Source organism: Cucumis sativus, chromosome 2, assembly GCF_000004075.3.
Source record: "Cucumis sativus cultivar 9930 chromosome 2, Cucumber_9930_V3, whole genome shotgun sequence".
Classification (NCBI taxonomy): domain Eukaryota; kingdom Viridiplantae; phylum Streptophyta; class Magnoliopsida; order Cucurbitales; family Cucurbitaceae; genus Cucumis; species Cucumis sativus.
The window spans coordinates 13,474,110-13,495,898 of NC_026656.2; the positions used below are offsets into that span (position 1 = coordinate 13,474,110).

Consider the following 21,789-nt stretch of genomic DNA (forward strand, 5'->3'; position numbering starts at 1 on the left):
TCTAAAACTGAAATGAAATCAATAACAAAGGAAGAATTTTGGAGGTGGAAGTAGTGTATTTAGACTTAGATTTTAGAAAGAAAAAAAAAAGCAAAATGGTTTCAAAACGTTTTTTGTTTTAGAATTTGATTAAGAATTGAGTGGTTTTTAAAGAAATATGAGAAGCACATAATCAAGTGTAAGAGAAAACAAGCATAAGTTTAAAAAACAAAATCGTTACCAAACGAGATTGATTACAATCTGTGAATTTGGGTTGCTTCGAAATATTTAAAGCGGTTTTGATGGAGAGTTTTGTGATAAAGAATTGGATTCATTTCTTGAAGAATGGCCTTCACATTATGTGCCAATTCTTTAATGTTTTCGTTCCAATGACTCGTAATAATGTTTTCCATTCCTCTTATAATTACTGGAAATACTTCTTCCATGGCGCTATATACCATCGTCACAAATGCTTCGCTATTCCATATGTATAGAGCTCGCTCCGCCACCTGAATTTAAAAGATGCCATTGATGAGGAGCTTTTGTCAGTATCAATAGACATAGAAACAACCTTGATTTGATTCATTAAGTTATATTGAAAAGTTATTTTAATTCAACCTCTACTACAAGAAGTATGCATTCCCACAAGAGAGAAATTTTCTATGATAAAGTACTTAAAAAACACCCAAGATAAATTAAAAAACTAAAGGGAGAAAAACTATGAAGTAAATTAGTTTTTATGACAGATGCATAATAAAACCAAAGATGGTCCTTTCATCTTTTTTTTCTTTTTTATAATTATTAATTTTAGATCCTCTTTAGCTATTTGGTTTTCGATTTTTGAAAATTAGATATCTATTTCCTCTTCACTTCTTACAACGTAAGCAAAATACTTGTGTTCGATCAATTCCAAGAACACAAATAAATTTCTAAAAGCATTTTGTTTTAGTTTTCAAAACCTGACTTGATGTTTAATAATATTGAAAAGAGGTTGATAAAAAAGCAAAAAGTTAAGAGATGAAAGATGTTTTTATAGATTTTCAAACTAAAAGTCAAATAGTTATGGAATTTGAGGAGGGGATTCAATCTTACCATGGAGTTCAAACTCTTGAAACATTTGGTCATGTGTGAACAAAAGGGCAAAGCCAAATCCCTATATAGTTTGGGATCCAATTTCTCCACTAAATCCTCCAATTCCTCAATCAACTTTATCTCTTTTTGACTATTAGCTTGAGGCCAATACTTCATAATCTTTCTCACTATGAACCCACCAAGCTCACTCTCCTTCTCCACAAATTGATAAACACAATAACTCAATTGCTTGTTGAAACTCTGCATTCCTTTAACCTTATGTAAAGGAATCAATATCCTTTTCAAAAAAACTTTGTGTTCTTCCTTCAATGGAACTGCAAAACCATTGATTATGCTTCCCCAAATCTCAAGCATCTCAGCTATCCCATTATGCCTCTCTGTTTCAAAAATATACTCCAAAAACACACCACTCATTGCTTTTCTCATGAATGATCTATACTTTGTGAACTTGTAATACATTTGATGAAAAACATTCTTCAAACTCTCTCGTTCCTTCGATTCATCCGAATCGAATAGCGAAAGAAGTCCGAGAAGAAAAGTTTTATCTATATGTTTCTCAAGTGTTTGAGTATCAATGTTGATTACTAGCCACAAGAGGATATCATAAACAACTTCAAGTTGCAGCCAGTTGAGAGAAGGAATGGTGGAGCAGACAACGACTTCGTTTTCTTCAGCAAGGGTCGAGGATGTGATTGGAAAAGCCGGGGAAGGGGGAGGGAGTGGACGAAAGAGATTAATGGATATCAACGACATCACCGACGATAAAACGTCACGGTGTAACGGTTTCTTTGATGTTTTAATGACGGTGAAAAGATGAGTAAGTTTGAATCTTTTCAATTCATGAGAAGTAGTTGGTAGTGCCATGGAAGAGCAAAAGGAAATGATGGAAAGAATTTCGTCTTGAAGAACAATATTAGTTAAGCCAAAGGGTTTGTTGGTGAATGGATCATGATCAAAGAGATGTTTTAGAGTTGGAAGAGACTTAGAAAGTTTTGAGAAGGATCTTTGAGTGTTGGTTTGAGCACCCATTGATTAGTTTTTTGAGGTTAGGAAGTTCATTAGGTTTAGGGTTTAGGAAGATGATGAACAGAAAGAGAGGGAGAGGGAAATCTTGAGTTTTGATTGATTGTATTTGTAGTTTGATGAAACGGATATTACTAAAGTTATGCAATGGGAAGAAGATAAAAATTCTTATTGATATGATCAAATTTGAAAGATACTTCAAACGGCTTGCATTGTTTTATTCACAAGGAGCCTATGACTCTTACAAAAACTAGGGATTATTTGATTGGTTTTTGCTTCTTTTTAAATATATTTTGTTTTCTTCTCATCTCTCTCTAAATCTTCCACCCACTCTTTTCTCTCTATCTTCTTTTCACCCCGGTCATGAAACAAGATTTTGTCTCGCGAGGGCCTTCTTTTACTCTTTGCTGACGTCAAATTTAAATGAAATTATCAAAACAGGACTTTGAACCTATTGAATTCACTTTTCTCGCTCTTTGGAGTGTAAATCAGTATTTTGGTAACACGAAATGGAGTTGCTCGTGTAGCTACCTAGAGTTGATACATGGTCTTGTAGAAGTTGGTTACATCGGAGAAGAAAAACACTAGAAAGAAAATAAGCAAGGATAATTTTGTAAAATTAGTTGAAACGAGGTAAGCAATCGATCACAATTCTTAAGTTTTAAAAAGTAGGACAAAAAACATTCACGAGGACCTTGAGAACGAGTTCTTTGACCAATTTTTCTCAATTTATCCTTTCTATTATTCTTCAAGATGTTCTTTTTGTTTGAAGCTCGTTTAAGTATGTAGTTCGAATATCTTGATTATATAATCTTTATCATGATCTTGAACTATAATAATAATTTTCCAAACAGTTGGACTACTTGATGTTAAGTGGGTATTTTGATAAGGATAAATATTATATTGGTTTAATCCATGCCTAAAATCATAGGAACAATTTCAATAAAAGATTTACACAAAACATAGACTTTCTTTGGGTTGGGCTCATTTATCTTAAATGAAACCCAAAAACCACTAAGACAAATTGTTGCTTGCTCTTTCTTTCTTTGGCTACATGTGGCTTACTTATATGTACTTGGCTAGTCTACTCTTTTTGCTCCTCCACTCAAAATTTTATTAGTTTTCATTTCGTGTTCGAGTTTCAAAATGTTATACATTTAGAAGTTGTGACCCCCAACTTACTTTAGATGAGATGGACTATTATAACTCACACCAAACTATTAAAAAATGTCTTATCGTAAAATCATTGCAAATAGTGAAAACGGTAGCAAAATGAAGGTTTTAAAAGTATTAACTATAGTTAACAAGGAACTATAAGATAGTATTTATTATAACAAGAGGTGGTTATTATAGTATGATAGGGTTTGATCCTCACCCTAAACACTCGTTAGTTTTTCAAATTAAAATCTATAGACACTATTTCTACTCTTGTGAGTTTCTAGTTATATATGCTATACATTTTTTACTAATATTTTTAAATTAAGTCAAGTTTTGAAAACTAAATAATGTAGTTTCCATTTTAGTAATCATTTTTTTAGTTTTTGAGAAGTTTTTCTATAAACACTTTTTCTACATCTAACTTCTTGTTGTTTACTTTATATTGATATTTTAAAAAATCATGCAAAATTTTCAAAAACTAAAAGAAGTGATTGTAGAAACTTTTTTTTTTAGAATTTGGCTAAAAATTTCAAAACAATATACTTACCAAAATCCAAAAAAAAAAAAAAAACTCAAGAACTTTTATTCTGTCTTAGAATTTAAATTTGAATTCAATTGTTATTTTTGGTTGTCTTCTTTACAAATGAATATTTGAATTGTTAGTGATATTAATTTATTAGATTTTGGGAAATAGTGTTTAAATTTTTTTTAAAAAAAATCTGATAAATTTATCAATGGAGGCTTTAAATTTTTATTCCAATTAACCTCATTCAAAAACGTGTAAAATGATATTCTAAGATTTATTTATTTTAAAATTTTTAAGATAAATAATCTTAACAATTTCTAAAAACTTATTGAGTAGCCCAAATAACAAATATACACGTGTTTAATTAATATATTATTTACCAAGTAAAACATTCTATTATTTAAATATTCAACTTAGCTTAATCAAATAACTCTATTTTATTCAAACAAAAAGAAAAATATCTCTTTCAAATTTCTTCCAAATCTATAGAAAAAGAAAAGAGATCCATCAGTTCACATATATGAATGGAATCAATGAAAACACTTGTCCTCATCTTATTGATGCAAAAACCTATGATCAAAATAATAGTTCCCTAATAATAATTCTATGTCACAAAAATTTATATTTAATTTTAAAGTCAAAATAAAACCAATAGAAATTTCCCTTCTCTAACTTAGAATGTGACAAAATATATATTGTCATCCACAGAGACTAAACATAAGCATGGACTCATTTTTCATTTTCTTCAAATAATAATAACAATAATAATAAAAAGTCTTAAACATATTTGTTCGGACACCTCGTTGTTTTACTTTCAGTAACTTCTTAAAAGCTAATTGTTATCACTTATATATTCATCATCATCGTCTTATCTAACCGGTGTGAGACTTTAATTGTATTTTCAACAATTAATATATATCTATACATGTGTATATACTTTGAAGAGATATCAAAATGAGTACAGCATAGAATTAGGTATGAGTATATAATATAGCATAATGTTTAGTTCTGCAAATAAAACCAAATCCAACTTTATTAACCAATTGTTTAAATAAATCACCTAACAAATATGATTACATCTTATATTGATAATCTAATCTAATTTACATTGAACCTATATTAGATCACTTCTTCTTATCTAAACATGTATTAAATATCCAACTTTTTAAGTTTAAAATATTGGAAAGGTGTGCATATGGATATACAAATTAGAGTAAATAAAGAAGGCTTAAAAGTATAGTCACCCACTCCTTTATAAATTTAACACTATGGGTCTTACCAACCGATTGTAAGTCTCTTGTCTATAAAGACATACCAAACATGGCATGTGTCGATATTTAGATACGCCACTTGTTTAGAGGATGTTTTGATATATAATAATAAGAATGAAAAGTTGGAGAGTATGTCTAAAAATATTGAAAAAGTTAAAGATGAGTTTCCATACTTTGTAAAGTATATTATTAGTAGTTATTCATACGCTTCAAATTCTTAAAACGTTAGTACAAAGGTAAAGTTTAAATACTTATTTTAGTTTATGCATGGAATTTGGATTATTCTCAACAATAGTGATAAATGGGCATTCTTATAAAGAACCAAGTTTTTAATCTAAATAGAATAGGATAGCGATGAGATGAAGTACTTTTACCTTAAGATCATGATGTTAGAGATCGGAGGAAATACTTTTACCTTAGGATGATGTTTAAAGTGAGTCATCGTGAATGAAAGAGAGTTATGATCTCAACCTCAGTCTTTGAGGTCGAGGCGAGTATGTTGGACTGTTTAGCCTCAAAAGGTATTGACCTCAGCCAAGTTGAGGCAAGTATATAACAAGTCATTCGACCAAAAATATCATGTCTTTTCATGTTCTCTTCCTCACTTGGCCCATTCATGTTCTCCTTTTGTCCCTCACATGACTACTAGTACTATTATTCCAATATTTTGAGTGTAACAATTAGATTATAGGATGTCATAATAAAAAAATGTTGGGACTCATATCCTATTTTCTTGTATAGAGTTTAGTAAATACTCTTTATTCGCAATGAAGTGTGACTTATAAATAATATGTTTTCATATTTTAAAGAAAAATACTTAGGTGCAACATATTGAGCAATACCTATCTTTATGCACCTCATCAAATTGTTCGATCATAACTTAACACATTTTCATGTTTCTTACTCATAACATTTTGATTATTTAACATTTTTTTTGTTTTAGTGGTGAGTATAGGATGCATCAACATTACTTTTCTCTAAATAGCATCATAGACAAGTAAGATGAGACCTTAATTATAATGATAGAATTAAAGTTTCACCTACATGTTGATATTTTCATAGATATTAATTTCCATTATATCGTAACTAAAAATTCAAAAACCATGAAAACATAAACAACAATTTATCACTGATATAAATACAATACAAAACATAACAGATGTTTCTTGAAAATTGAGATTTCAATAATATTTCCATTTACATCGACAATTTATTGAGCAACAATTTTATAGATAATAATTAAAAATATTAGTAACATTTTTAAAAATTATAAATATAGCAAAATCGAATGATAGACTTTTGTTATATATGTTTGAATGGTAGATCATATTTGTAATATGGTTTATAGACTTTGATTTTTACAGCTATATTTGTAAACGTTAGTAATTATAATTGATAATCAAGTCCCACCCTCCTACAAAGCGCGTGGTTCCCACGCTCGAAAACTCCCATCAAATTCCTCTCCACTCCTCACAACACACACACACACCTTCTCTCCTACACCATTATTTGTACAAACCAAATCACACACAGACTCTCCCTCTCTCTTTCTCTCCAAATCTTTCTTAGTAATTCCATTAAAATCCCAATTTCAATCTCTCTCTCCTCTCCATCTCCACCATGGAAGATTCTCCTTCTCCTTCTCCTTCTCCTTCTCCAACTTCCTTCCTCTCTCCCAATCACCCTCTCAGCTCTCCCGAACTAGAATTCTCCGACGACATCGAAATGACCCCTCTTCAATCCTACACCAGCCTCAAAGACCTCCTCCCCGACTCCCCTTCTCCGCCCCCATCCGCCACCTCCCCAGCCTTCGACCAACTCCCCATCAAGAACCCTCTTGTCAAACACGCCGCCCTCGCCTACCTTCAGCCCATGCTCACCCCACCCACCACCTCCCACCCTACCTTTCTCCGTATCCTCAAGAAGCACGGTTTTGGTTGCATCGAGTGGCTCGCCGCCGTCGTCCATGAAGTTCGTCGTGTTTGAGATTCCGATGAAGCTTCATTCTCTAGTAGTTGACTGGCGGATAGGAAAAAAAAAAAAAAAACAGAAACTTTCATGTATTTTCCTTTTTTTTTTTTTCTTTTGAAGAAAACACAATATTTTATTTTACAAAATATTTATGTCATTTTCCCTTTATTTTTCTTTGGGAGTGATCGATCAATGTAGTGATGTGTAATTAAAACTGAGATTTATTTGTATAATGTTATAATATATATATATATATATTATATTAATATCATGATTTTGTGGATGTATATGATTTGTAGCAAATTTTATTCCACTTTGTTTGGTGAAATATTTATAATGTTTTTGCTTATTGACGCGTGTCAATATTTTATAATGGGCAAACCAAGACTTTTTGACAATTAAAAAATAAAAGAAAATTAAATTAAATTAAATAAATAAATAAGTAAAAGGAAAGAAATGTTTTAATTAATTATTATGGTGGCATTTTCTTTTTTAGTTTTTTAATTTAATAGGTAAAATATCTTTCTTTTTTTAAAAAAATAAAGTGATGTGATTTATAGCATTAAGGTGAAATTCTTTTTAAAATATTTGTACTTTTTATATTTATAAAAAAAAAAGATTATTTTGGTATATAAATTTTCCATTTAAAAAAAAAAAAGTTTTCTTTTTTTGTCTTTTTAACTAGAAAATGACTTTCCATCCAATGAGTGAATTAGACTAAACATAATACCAAAAGTATTTTAAACTTTAAATTTTGGTATTGAATGGTGAATCATATGTATAACACAAGAACTTTACTATTTGAATTGAAAATTTTAGAACATTATTGAAGAGACTTTTGTGAGAAATAAAAATGGTCTAATGTTTCTATTTTCTATAGGGAAGTAAAACAATATATTTTTCGTACATCTTTATTAAGGAAAAACTAATTTTAAATTTAAATATAAATCCTATGTAATGTACCAATACTAGAAACTAAGAAATGTGTTGTCTCGATATAAAAACTTTTTTATATACTTTTTGTACATTAACAATAGTATCAATATATCATTTAATATGACAGTAGAGTTACTATAATTCATGTTGAATTTGATAGATAAGACTCATCTACCACAAATTTAGTATACTTAACAAAGAGTTACTTAATTCTAACCAGTGATTTCATTTGACACAAAATCAGGAGGCAAGGAATAAAATGTTGATGTTGAGTCAATTAGTCTAGATGTATAGAATGAGGCAGATTGATAAGAAGAGGTCAGACTAAATACTACTTCCATTTCCCTGTCCCAAAGGTAGTCATATTGGAAATTGAACATTGAGGTTTGCACATAATTATGTATCTAAGGTGAGAGGTCTTTGGCGTGGATTCTTTGAGATCAACTAGGTTAGTGTTCATCTTCTTGATATAAAGATCATTCCTAGATGCGTGTGAGGAGGGGACGGGAGAGGATTAATATCCTTGAAGAGATAGAAGTTTGTTAGAGTGTAGCCCAAACCATTATTGGAAATCTCTTGAGCAAAACTTATTACTACTTAGAGGTGATTAATTTAACCAGCTGAATAACATTGTAATCAATAGCATACCTAGAGGTCTAGAAGGTAAAAACATGCGGTAATCTTCTTGGAGTTATTTGTTTCTCTTACATCCGTCGGTACCACAATAATCCTAGCGTACTCTTTTGTATTTAAAGCTTCAGAAGAGCGTGAGTCTTCTCGTCTTACTTCTTTCTAGTTTGAGTCGTTTAGTTGTACGAAGACATTAGAAATTTAGTAGATAGAAGGATGAGATTAAAATTTAATAAAAAGGTAGAAAAGGAGAGGTTTTTCATTTTCTAATAACACAATATATGCATCAATAAATATACACAAAAGTATTGGAAGAGAATGAATACAAGTGTCAAAGTGTATTTCCGGCCAAAATTAGAAAAATCATCAACAGTAGGGCCCACTATAAAGGCCACGTGGACAGTGCACTGTGGCAGCAAATTGATGGTCAAGGTAGGCGCGTGGAGCGTGGAGCGTGGACCCCCATATTTCACGTTTGTATAAACGGCAGTTAGTTTCCCGTTCTAAAGGTTAACGGCAGTTTGTTTTTATTATAAGATTAAGTAAACGGCAGTTAGTTTAGTTGAAAGTTTTTAACGGCCTGCGGATTGTACACGCTGGCCACGTGTGCACGTATGATCCTTGGATTCGTTGTCAGAGTGTGAGATAAAGTTTGGCACGTGCGGCTGATTCTTGTCAATTAGAGAATTTGAAGTTAATACTAATTTCTTAATTCAGCTTTATTGTTTGTTTTTTTTACTAAATATTTATTATTATTAGGCTAAATTACAAAAGTATCTCTCTAACCTTTTTGGTTTGAATAAAAATTACTCGTAAACTTTTCAATGTTTCAAATATACCTTTATAAACTTTTAAAAATATACTTATCGTTAGTTTTAGATGAAAATCGTTAAAGTTTTGTTTTAAAAATGAACTTCAACTATTGAAAAGTTTTAAAAATACTTTTGAGCTTAAAAAGATGTTAACAAATGCTCTCCTTAATCCAAATTTTATATTAATTTTCTTGTTAACTAAAATCAAAATTTGATATTAAAACAAACACAATCAATCTCAATATTTATTATTGTAATAAACATATAGTCAGTTGTCAAATAAAAATTTTATTTTATTATTAACACAGTATAGTCTAATAGATCTATTAATGTAAGATTTTCTTTACTAGTTATTGTTTTATTATGTTTTAGGGGAACTTTTTTTAAACTTCTCCATATTTTGTGTAATTTTATGTTATAAACAATTTTAAAAATATAGATGTTGATTCATATATATATCGAAGTCTTAATTCTACGTAAATTTTGATTTTGATGAATCTGAAAAAATTGTAAAAACAAAAAGTTCAAAAACATACGTTTAAATTAGTAAATAATTATTTTATTATTTTCAAATAAATAAATATATCTAATATTTATTAGTGTTATTGTCATTATTATTTTGTGTGATTCATGGACTTTTCTTTGATATAATGAAAATATCGATTCACTCCTTCTATCAATGTCAAACCTAGAAAAGTCTAAAAACATCCACATATCGATGAAAATTTAAACTAAGGTTTTAACTTAAATTTTTTGTTTTTATTTTAGGGTTAAGAAATTTGGTATGAAAATTAGATTGATTGTAGTATTTTTGAATTTTTATAAGTTTAAGGGTATTTTTGAAACAAAACTTTAATGTTACCATCCAAAATTAATGGTAAAGATATTTTCTAACTATTTTCAAAAGTTTAAAAACATTTTTATAATTTAGCTTTTATTTTATTATTAGTATAAGAGGGTAAGTGTGGATATATGATTTTAAGACGAGTAATATTTGGAATATCAATTAGGTAAGATCCTTTATTTGCTAGCACCTACCATAATTTCTTATATATAAACTCAGTAAAAGAGACAAAAGGACTACTTTTTAGGACAAACCTAGTTGAATTTTCTTTCATGTTTTAGGTTCATACACTCTTTTTATTTATGTGTATGTTGATGTCGAAATTTAAATAGAAAAATAAGTTTGATGTTCATATAATAACAAGCATACGTGACGTGGAAAAAAAATCGATGTAAATACTTTGTGATACTTCTCTTCGAGTCATAATTAATAATCTCTTCGAGTCATATTATAGATTTGTAATATAGTATTTTTTTATAGATTTGTAATATAGTATTTTTTTAACAGAAAGAAAATAATAATAACTCTTTCTAATAGTTAAAAGGGTAAAACTAATTTAAATACACATACACCCATGGTACTAAAAAGTTTTTCTTCCTATAATATAATAATGGAAAATTTTCCTTCAATTAAGTTCTTAATGAGGTTGGCCTTTTAGTCTCAAATTTAAATAGAATATCTCTTTTGCCATTTTAATTGTGATTTATCTTTTAACATTGACTAAATTATTTATTCTAAAATAGTAAAACTATATTTTATTCTTGAAAAAAGAAAAAAAAAAAGACTTTCCAAATATTGGGATTAATTATATTTAATATTATAAAAACTATAATGGCAAAAGAAAAGGAACGCGGAAATGACGTGGTGAGATTTGGCAATCGGAGTGGGTCCAAAAGAAAAGAGCCATTGGGTCCGAAGTTTGAGGTTATGCCGACAAATTGGTCCAATCATCCTTTGATTGCAACACCGCATATTACCATTTTATTTACTATACATCTGACGTAGTAGGTCAGTTCATCGAGAGATTTGTGGTTCGAATTTGAAATTAAATAGATAAATCTTTAAGGTCTGGGGATCTGATTTAAATCAAAAGGTTAAATAAACATTGGAGGTAGTTGTCGAAATTGATAGACCGAGTTACTTGCCAAAGGTGGTTGTTACAACATTGTTTTCGAAGTTGTTGGTCGATGATGTTGAACGAATTGGAAACATGGAAACGAGAGAAATTAGAAGAAAAAAAATTGAAGTTTCTTGATAAATGGCTAAAATTCAATAACAAACGCTATGGAAGTTGATGAATTTTAGTTATTTAATACCGACTTAAACCTAGTGAACCAAACATTAATACTGACTTAAATTGGCTATTTTACGTAAAATTGGAGCCCAACACTAAGGTTTTTAGCACTTTTTATGTAAACGAAGTTATCTTTCTTATCTCATGTTTGTCACGTAGAATATCCTCTTAGCTTTTATAAAAACAATGACTTGTATAGCTAGCATGATTACATAATGTGCTTATGTTATTTTTTTATATGATTTGCTTTTTTAAGAGTTTGATAGTTTATAACGGAAAAACTATCAGTAAAAATATATATTAACAAACTAAGTTATATTTAAAGGAATGAATTTTCCGTAGCAGAAGTGTATGAAAGTAGTGCAAGTGAAATTCAATTTAAAAAGAAAAACAGAAAATACAAAAATAATAATAATAATAATAAATCTCAAACCGATTATCATGCTTTTCGATGGAGGAAGGGGGAAAAAAAAGTAACATTTACAAATTTTTCTTTCTTCACATGAATCACTTCCCAATAGGAAGAACACCACTACCAAATCTTTTTTGTTATTCTCAATGTGAGAATAACGTATAATCGTGGGCTTATGTGATTTTGTTTTTTGGGAGCAAAAAAAATACTTTCTATTTTTTAATTTCTCCTTATATCTTAACAATTTTTGGAGGAATCAAATAACTCCCTTCATCCACCAATGTTTAAATAGTAATCATATTGAGTCGGCGACATAAGTCACTCTCACTCATGCAAAGCAAATGACCACCTTTTTAGCCATGATTTCACAACTCATTCAAGAATCAGATCAAGTCTCTTATGGTTATTTTGGTGAAATGTAGTCTCTTATAGTAACGAAAGAAAAGACAAGGGAATATCTGAAAAACGAAAAAAATCAAGAATCGATAAATCTGAAGGAATGTTAATAAGAGACGAACTATCTATTTCATGGTCCGATTTTATACAAACTTTGTATATAGAATATCATCACTCTAATGTCTCGACACGAATGATCATGATCATGATCATATCTTTTGTAGAACTTTAGAACAATTGTAACAACTACAAAGTGGGCCGTATTCAAAGTGTCACCCGAATAAGGTAAGATATCCAACCTTATCCATCTTCTACATACCGTTTATGTTATCACTTAAACATGATATCTCCACAAACATTGGAGGTTGGTTTATTGATTTTGTGGGTTAATGCAACTAAATATTTTATTGGATAAATAAAATGTTTGTACAATACAGTTACAATCTACACAACCATGAAATTTAAGGACATCAACCCAAACGATATTTCAATTAATACTTCGTCATTTAGTAACTCCTTTTGTAGTAACACTAACATTTATGGTAATCAAGTAAATGAAACATATTGTCAACTATTTAGTACAAATACTATTTATGGTCAAAATCAAAGCCCTCCAAAGAAAGTCACATTATTACGTGACAATTTCAAAGGTAAAATGTTTGTGACTTGAGGGGCAGATCACTAATTATTAGATATATATTGGGTCCAAGCAAAGACTTCCCAACTCTTTGCCTTTTTCAATTAGGACAAATTAAAAATACTCTCTTTATAGTTAGCCTTTTTTTAAAAAAAAAAAAATAGTTATTAACACATCATAAATTCTTTTGTCTAATTTATTTTCTCTTTATCATTGATGTTTCTTAAGAGTAATGTTATACTCTTCATGTCTATTATCCTCATAAGAAAGCTTTAATAAAAGTCAAAAACACTTTGGGTGTGAGTTAATGTGAACTTTAATGGTTTCTTTTCTTACTCTTACTTATGATTTTGAAATCTTAGAGACTTAATATTGAGTGTAATAAATCAGTTTTAATCAAAGTTTTCAAATAGTTTGCTTATCTTTTAGGATGGGGGTAATGATGTGTATGCCATGTCTCTCGAAGTATATTATTCTATGCTAGAAGTGTTAATCCGTGAAGCTTGAAGTTTTTGCAGATAGGCAACAAGGTTTGTACTACATTGGTATAATCCAAGTTCTAACCTGCTTGGGACAGTTTAGGTTTTATAAAAGAAAAAACCAATCCGACCTAGCTCAATTATAGCCTTAGCATGTAAGGTTAACGAACTTATAGGTTGGAATAAGCAAAGCCTAATAAACCTGCTTACTAAATACTGAATACAATAACTTCCTAAAACTAAAGCACATCAACTTGTAAAACATTTCCTAATAAAGCAAGGAACTTTCAAAATGAAAAACCAAAGGGAGGTGGAAACTACAAATAGTTAAAGCTACCAAAAACCTGTCCAAGTGTGTATACTAAGCCACAAAATCTATATTAGCATGTGTTATGGACAAACAAACTGTAGACGTATACGATCTATAAAGCGGAATTTTTACCAGCTAAAACAACCTTGCTTTCTTTTTCTAATCTTGATCTTTGCATTTCTTTCTTTTATTTTTCTTTTCAACTTATTTGCTGCTTTTATAGCTATCTCTCAGCGTTACTGTCCGATTGAATACGAGTTTCTCGGGAGTCGAGTCTTTATCAACGGTGAAATACCCTGACAAAATGCAGAAAATTGATGGTTACAGAAGTCAAAACAGAACCAAAACGTGAAGAATCAATAAGGCGTATTCTCTGAAGTAGTCTATCGTATTCTTTGTGATTTCAAACTATATTCTTTGAAAATTTACTTTTGTTGAGAACGTGCACAAGCATAGTTGTAGGGGTATGACAATGGAGAATAGAGTAGTTGCAATACATACTCAAACTGTCACATGAAAATTGAATTCCTGAACTTCTAAAAATGTTAAAATTGGATCTTCAAACTTAAAATAGTGGTAGAAATTGGACTCATAAATGTCCAAATCGACCTCTCTAACTTATATAAGTGGTGCAATTGATACAATCACTTAGGTTTGAAGGTTCAATTTGAAACGATTATGTATAGATTTGAGAGCTCATTTTTTAAAATTGAAATTCTAAGAGCATAATTGCAATGGTGGTTTTTGCAATTTCCCTATAAATAATTAAATAATTAAAACTAAGAAATGCCAAAAAACTTACCAAGCCTTTCAAATTGGAACGTATCCCCAACAACAGCATTTCTAAGTTCCGGTACAGCAAATGCACTTGGGAGAACTACTTTAGAGTGTGGGTTCAAATCAGCAAGCCAGTCATCAAGTTCAGCAGGGTTCTGATATGGCAAAAACCAAAAATTAGAAAAAACAAATTACACAAAATGCATGGACAACAAACAAACGCATGGATAAAAGCCATGGGCAATTCCAACCTCAGAAAGGAAGAGCTTGTCATACAATCTAACTTCCACATTCAGTGGCTTGATTCCTGGAGAAGGTTGTGCAACCCAATGTAAGACCCCCTGCATAAAAAAATAAGCAGGAACCCTGATTATTGTGCTGCAAGCTTTAAGAAGAATTAAAACTCGAGAATAAATAACTTTGGCAAAACAAAAGAAACCTTTGGCTTTGATTTCTTGGAAGCATCATATTCAGCTCGAATCTCAAGTACAGTTTCCTTATCATCCGCAAGGATAACGTCCGTACATTTAATAGGATATGCATACCTGTAACCAGAGAAGATTGTTATCATTTTCTGGCGTGCATTTTATGCGAACAGAACATAATGGAAAAACAAATTTCAAGCATTAACTACCTCAGGAGGACAGATTTTCCAGGTGCAAGACCATAATAATCTTTTGAATCTTTCAACCGGAAATCTGATTGTTCTATGTACACAATATTGGAAAAGGGAACCTAATGCAAGAACAGGACGATTGGAAAGAAAACTATTCAGTTCTAGTAGTAAAATCAATGCAAAAAGAATAAGGTGGTGTGGTGTAAACGATATGATAATATATTAATAAGAAAAACATCACAGAGAAAAAAAAACATCTCATGAAAATTTACAAGAAATCAAAATATAAACAAACGTGGTGTAAACCGTATAATAAGGATTGTGCAACATAAGAATGATGAAAAAAGTTTGAGATCATCAATGAAAAAAGGTTGAGACTACGAAAGAAATGGGAAATTACAAGAAATTGAATACTATTATTGATAAAGTTCACAATTTAAGGATCAGCATAATATTGGTTGATAAAATGCTCCTTACAAAGCTGAATTAGCGTCAATTTAAAAAATTGTTGGGCAGCTGAAAACGTTCTGGGGGAATTTTTATTTATAAATCATCAACAACGAATGCATATAAACAGTATAGAGAAAACGATGTCCACCTTATAGAAGGCTGATGCCTCATCTCCTTGAGCTTCGGGCCATTTCTTGGCATCAAGATCCAATATTGATCCGTTTTCAAAGTTTGTAATAACAACCTGAGAGCATAAAAAATCATCAAAAACAACAAACAAAAATTAAATTGTAAGAAATCTAATAACAATCAAAGATGTGCACCTTGAGTGGCTGCAAGACAACCATTGCTCGTGCAGCTGTTCTATTTAGCTCTTCTCTAATGTGATATTCAAGACGATCAAACCGAATCAAAGAACAGTCACTGTGGTGAAGACATCAGATGATTATGGTAACAACAGAAAACAAAATGTAGCATCAAATACAACTGACATATTTTTACATGCACATAAACTAGACATACAACAAGTTCCAACCTTCTGGTAATTCCCATTCCTCGAACAAAAGCATTAATTGCAGTTGATGTAACACCTTTGCGCCTAAGACCAGCAAGTGTTAATAGACGAGGATCATCCCAGCTGTCAACCCATTTTTCAGTCACTAGTCGATTTAACTGCAAAGGACAAAATGCGGTCAGTAAGGTAGCAAAAGGTTAAATATCTATGTTGTTCAAAGATGAATTTAGAAGCATGCCACACACCTTACGCTTGGACAACACATTATTTGAAACATTGAGACGAGAATATTCCCACACATATGGTTGGTAAAGGTCCAGAGCATGTAACAGCCAGTAGTACGAGGCACGACGTGTTTCAAATTCCAAGGTGCACAGCTGCCCGAAAGCAATAGAATAAAAGAAGGTAGAGATATCATATTCTGACGATCAGTTATGGTAAACAAAAATCATTATGCAACTGAGATAGCCATCCTTTATTTGCTAAAGAATTTTCAACTGAGAGCATAGAACCATTCAACTATGACCAATTCGAGAGGTCAGAATTCTTCCACACTTGACTAACCTCCCAAGACAAGAACACAACCTTCAGCATTTACAAAACCGCCCATATAAGAACGATGCTATAACTCACTAACAGAAAATTCAAATATAGTAACTTGTAACAATGGCATAATAAAAAAAGGTTTACTTGTTTTGAGCTTAGTTCACTGTTTCTAATTGGAGTAGCCAACATAAGTTATTTTGTAATTACTTAACTTTCTTCATCAACTCAGATTAGAAGGTTTTTATGTAATTCGTCTCTCGTTGGGAAGAGAGCAGTAGCAACTTGTGGCTTTTCTCACTAGGCTAAGTTTTGGTGGTTGAATGAAGTGTTTATTATGTCTATATAAAAAAATTTAAAAAATGAAGGCATATCAAGGAGGCAAACATACCGAATGTGTTATGTTCTCAAGAGAATCCACAGTGCAGTGTGCATAATCATAACTTGGATAAATACACCACTTGTCTCCAGCATGTGGATGAGGAGTGAACTGGATGAGAAAGTGGCAACATCTCAGTGTCCACAAAGTTCAGCCGTGTGAGCCAAGAGGCTAAGATAGAACTCACCTTAATACGATATGCAATAAGGTCATACATGTTAAAATTTTCACTCTGCATGTCCTGCTTCATTCTAAGAGTTGCCTTGCCTTCCTCAATCAGACCTTGCTTCATTTCGTCAAACAATTTCAGTGACTCAGCGATAGGCCTATCCCTCCAAGGACTATTCATCTTTTTCTCTCTGTACTCCTTTATTTCATCAGGAGTCTAAAAGCAAGAATTGAAAATGTACTTTAGTCAGAACAGATGTCAATGTTCTCATGGATCACAAAAAACTAACACAAGTACAAAAGTTAAGGAATCTGATTAACTCATGATAATCGTAAACCTTGAGGCCTCGCAAATAGAATCCTAAAAGGAAACACTCCCATTGCTATTAAAAAAAGAAAAAGAAAAAACGATTTGCATACTGACCTGATGATCAACATAAGCATGACCCCTACGTATGAGCTCCACAGCTAATTCATAAAGTTCTTGGAAGTAATCACTGGCATAAGTAATCTGGAAAAGAAACGAACAAATACTAAATGGTTCAAGATAAGAATAGATAAAACAAATAATTGACCGAAGTGGACTAAAATTACACCTTGAAAGGCTCCCAACCCATCCACTTGACAATTTCTTCTATATGATCAATATATTCCTTCTTCTCAGCTTCTGGATTAGTGTCATCATACCTACAAGCACCCATTTGAAACAACAGCATAAATAAAACAGCCAACTATGGTGTTGATAAGCATTGGTCAGAAACTGTTGAACCCATAAGAGATTTAAAGTAGAAGAATAATAAACTTAGTTACAAATAAAAAAGATACACTGAGATCGTTGGAAAATGTAAGAAAAGAAATTTAACCTCAAATAACAGCCTCCACCTCGCTCTTTAGCAAGGCCAAAATCCACAAACATTGCCTGCTCGATCATAAGGATAATAAAACATTGAAGAAAGTTTCTGGTCAAAAACTAAAGACAGATATTGGAAAAATAAAAATCATACAAGAATAGCTGATACTACCTTAGCATGACCAATATGGAGATAACCGTTTGGCTCAGGAGGAAACCGAGTTAAAACTCTTCCCCCTGTTGCTTTTAGGTGTTTTTCAAGCAGCTCCCTGGTGTTGCAACATCTCAAAATAGTTCCATTACTGAAAAATACTTCAGTATGAACCTTTCAATTTGTAAAGAAAGAAACTTGTGTTAAATATTGTATTAGTTGGCAGGAAATCCTTCACGACAATTTTTACTAATTGCTAATTCCATTCGTGCAAATTTCTGTCTCGAGAAATGAGAATAGCCAATATGTTTTTTATGAAAAAAAAGTACAAAAATATTTAGAAAATAGAAGACACAATTCATTATAGGAAAGTAACTTTTAGGAATTTATTTTACCTTATAATTATCCTCGGGTTGAGGGAATATTAAATATGGGTTAAGATCTTCCTCAGATGGAGGCTGTTTTGGTGCAACAGTAGCAGCAAGTTTATCCTGCACCAGAGCCAAAAGTTTTAACAGAAAATAAGGTATAAAAGGACTAGACATCACATGAATAGATACAGGTACTCTGCAGTACAAAAGATGTGCTCACGTCTACTTTAGCAGGCTTCTCTTTTTTCTTTTTCGCTATCTTTTCGTTATCTGCTACTGTCCTTTCACCAAGTAATTCAAATAATTTGGAATCAATAAATTGCTGTCAGCATAAGGTAAACAAACAGTGGAAAAACAACGTTAGAGCAAATATAATATTAAAAAATTAACAAACAAGAAAACTAATGAGCCCAATCAGATACACTTATAGTGTAAACTCCTAAAATAAAGTTCTCATAATGTAGAAGCACCTTTACAATTTTTGGATCAGCCCATGGATGCTTCTTCCGTAGCTGGCCAAACAAGTCACCCACTGCAACCAAAAGTAATGTGTCAAAGATACTTGAACAAACTTGAATAAATTTCAAATACAAACTATCTATATGCATGCAATTCAATGAAATGTTTCATCCAATAAAAAAACAGGCAGCATACTAATACCAACTGGCATGCAATCGTCAATTAAACACTGCCGCAGAGAGCAGAGACAACCCATAGCACCTAAATGCAATTTTGCTCCTGGAATAAATTTGTTGTCCTCGATCCCTACCTTCATCCTATATGCATGCGCTTACTGCTTACTACAATTTCACTCACAAAAATTAGAAAGTAAAAGAGAATGGCTAAAAAAATTCATGGAACACCTAGCCTAAAAATTTTGGCTTTGGACACTAAAATGGATGCTCGATATTCTGATTAGCTACCATAGCATAAATCTACAAGCTTAAATATACAAGGGTTTACAGCTCCTCACTTTACCAATGCTTTAGCTTATGGTGGTTGATTCTACATTTATTTCATTGCGAGATGTCACCACTAGATCTATGCCGGGATGCCATTTCATAAAATCAACGAACATAAAAATAAATAATAATAAGTAAATACAAAATTATAGGATAAGTTGAAAGGAACCCTGAGTTACAACTAAACACATTCTTTCAGATGGATGCAATCTATTAGAGAGTCAAAAAATAGTTCAATGTGGCGATTCATGCTGTCTCAAAGTACAACCATATACATAACAATTAAAAATGAATAGAAGTTCAAAACAAAGAAAGATCTATTTGCGGTAAGTTAAAAATGTAAGAAGCAACACGTATGTTAAAAATGATTGATTGAAAACATCTTCAATCAAGTACAACCACTTTTCAGTTTGCAGTACAGCATAAAAACATGAAGCATGGAGTCAAAACAGATTTATTAGATAGAGAAATTAATATTGGATAAACAATAATCTATAAGAAAGCAAGAAGAATCTTTTCTTTTAACAGAAACAATTGCTTCAATCGATAAAAAATGAAAGAATACGAGGACAACAAAACTAAGACCACAAAAACCCCTCTAAAGAAATGCAAAAACAATTCCTTATAGAGACTAACTAACCCATCTTAAATTGAATAATTTCAACCATCCCCGAGAAGAAAAACACACAATCACAGGCAACAAGGGATCTGGGAAATGGAGAATTTCATCCAGAAAAAATAAAGGTTTAACGGCTTACATATCTTCGAATAGAAGGTTAAAAAAATCTCATCACATTTCAAATCTCAACTAGAAGAAATGAACTAACCATTTGTCCGATAACGTTGCTCCAGAATTTCATTTTTACGTTCTTCAAAAACCTCATTCACAGTTTGCTCAATTTCTTCAACTGAAACTTCCACACCTGCATGAATATATAATATAATCAAGATATTACCCTATAATATGACAATGAAGAGAAACCAATGACAAGTGTGCAATCCCACCAAAGGACCAAACCAAATAACATGAAAAATTATCATACCAACACCACATGCACTTTCAAATTCATTCAATCTAATTTCTGAGCCTGCAGCAGAAAAAAATGAAAATGCCGCTTCCAATTGCGCCGGCGTTTTTACCTGAAAAGTAACACAAGATATTAAAAGATAAAAAATTGTTGTATGATTACAATCATCTTGCAACTTAAACAAGAAATTAAAGTGACGACACAATAAGAAAGTATCTCAAATATAGATAATTATCTATATCAATATAATTATATATTAAGAAATCTCCATCCAAAAACCTTATTCGAGGTAATATAATCCAGCAATATTGGTCGATGAATAAGTGCATTTGCTGGATACTTTGTTGCAACCTGAACAGAAATACAACCCGAAGCCATTAATAATAATTCAGATAAAATCATTTCCTCAACCTGAAATTAGAAATGGTTGAAGAATCTTACACTATACAAGAGATTTCCAACAGCCCTATCACATCCATCAAGCACGCCAGCCTAAAAAATGAAGCACATTACATACTGCACATCACCTTCTTTCCACTCCTTCTCATTATTTCACTAGTTTTGATGAAGGAATCGAGGAAACTAACAGAGATGAGAGAAAAGTGAGAATACCTCATGAATAACAGCACTGAGATTGGCAGTGACCTTATTGTTGGCGACGGTGTTGCGTGCAGTGCGTTCATCCAAGCCGATTCTCAAGAACTGCTCCAGCAACTTGTCCTTGTCGATGTTATCATTATTCAACGTCATTTGAGAGCGTCAATGGAGGTGGATGAATTGGGAATGGAGCCGGGAAGAAGAAGGAGAGGTAATGGAGAAAACCCTAATGAAGCTGAAAGGAAATGGAAGGAATCTGTGAGCTGTGGAGTGGAGATTCCGGTGGTTGGATTCCAAATTTAGGACAAGGTATTTGCTTTGACTTAAATGGATAGAAAATGAGAAGTCAAATATTCTAAAGGGTCAATTTGCAAAACTAAATACTTGAACTTCAAGTAAAATAAATAAATAAAATACTTCAACAAGCAAATCCTTTTTATTATTTATTTAATTTTGGGTAAAAGACTAAATTTAGTAGTCTTTTTAAAAAATATAAGAAAGTTTTAAAATATTAACGATTTCCAAAACGAAAAAAGTCCAACGCCTACCATACAAAATATCTAATATATTTGGGAAAGTTTATATTTGTCTATTCTTTCCTAGTTTACATTTT

The 21,789-nt window shown here is 31.4% G+C and overlaps 2 protein-coding genes across 2 annotated transcripts; both read right to left on the minus strand.

Moving 5' to 3' along the window:
- Positions 1-233: 233 nt before the first annotated feature.
- LOC101207767 (serine/threonine protein phosphatase 2A 57 kDa regulatory subunit B' beta isoform) lies at positions 234-2,100 on the minus strand. Its single transcript, XM_004147030.3, has 2 exons — positions 1,072-2,100; positions 234-488 (listed from the first exon to the last, which is right to left on the minus strand). Exons 1-2 carry the CDS (start codon positions 2,098-2,100, stop codon positions 234-236), a joined length of 1,284 nt encoding a protein of 427 aa, XP_004147078.1.
- An 11,464-nt stretch (positions 2,101-13,564) lies between these two features.
- LOC101222339 (glutamine--tRNA ligase) lies at positions 13,565-21,526 on the minus strand. The gene is made up of 23 exons (XM_004147007.3): positions 21,192-21,526; positions 21,021-21,071; positions 20,859-20,930; positions 20,595-20,691; positions 20,379-20,474; positions 19,060-19,121; positions 18,810-18,911; positions 18,614-18,709; positions 18,240-18,392; positions 18,081-18,136; positions 17,814-17,904; positions 17,642-17,728; positions 17,237-17,434; positions 17,062-17,160; positions 16,373-16,504; positions 16,149-16,285; positions 15,937-16,036; positions 15,762-15,857; positions 15,182-15,282; positions 14,987-15,092; positions 14,799-14,888; positions 14,573-14,702; positions 13,565-14,066 (listed from the first exon to the last, which is right to left on the minus strand). Exons 1-23 carry the CDS (start codon positions 21,327-21,329, stop codon positions 13,975-13,977), a joined length of 2,382 nt encoding a protein of 793 aa, XP_004147055.1. The 5' UTR covers positions 21,330-21,526; the 3' UTR covers positions 13,565-13,974.
- Positions 21,527-21,789: the final 263 nt, after the last annotated feature.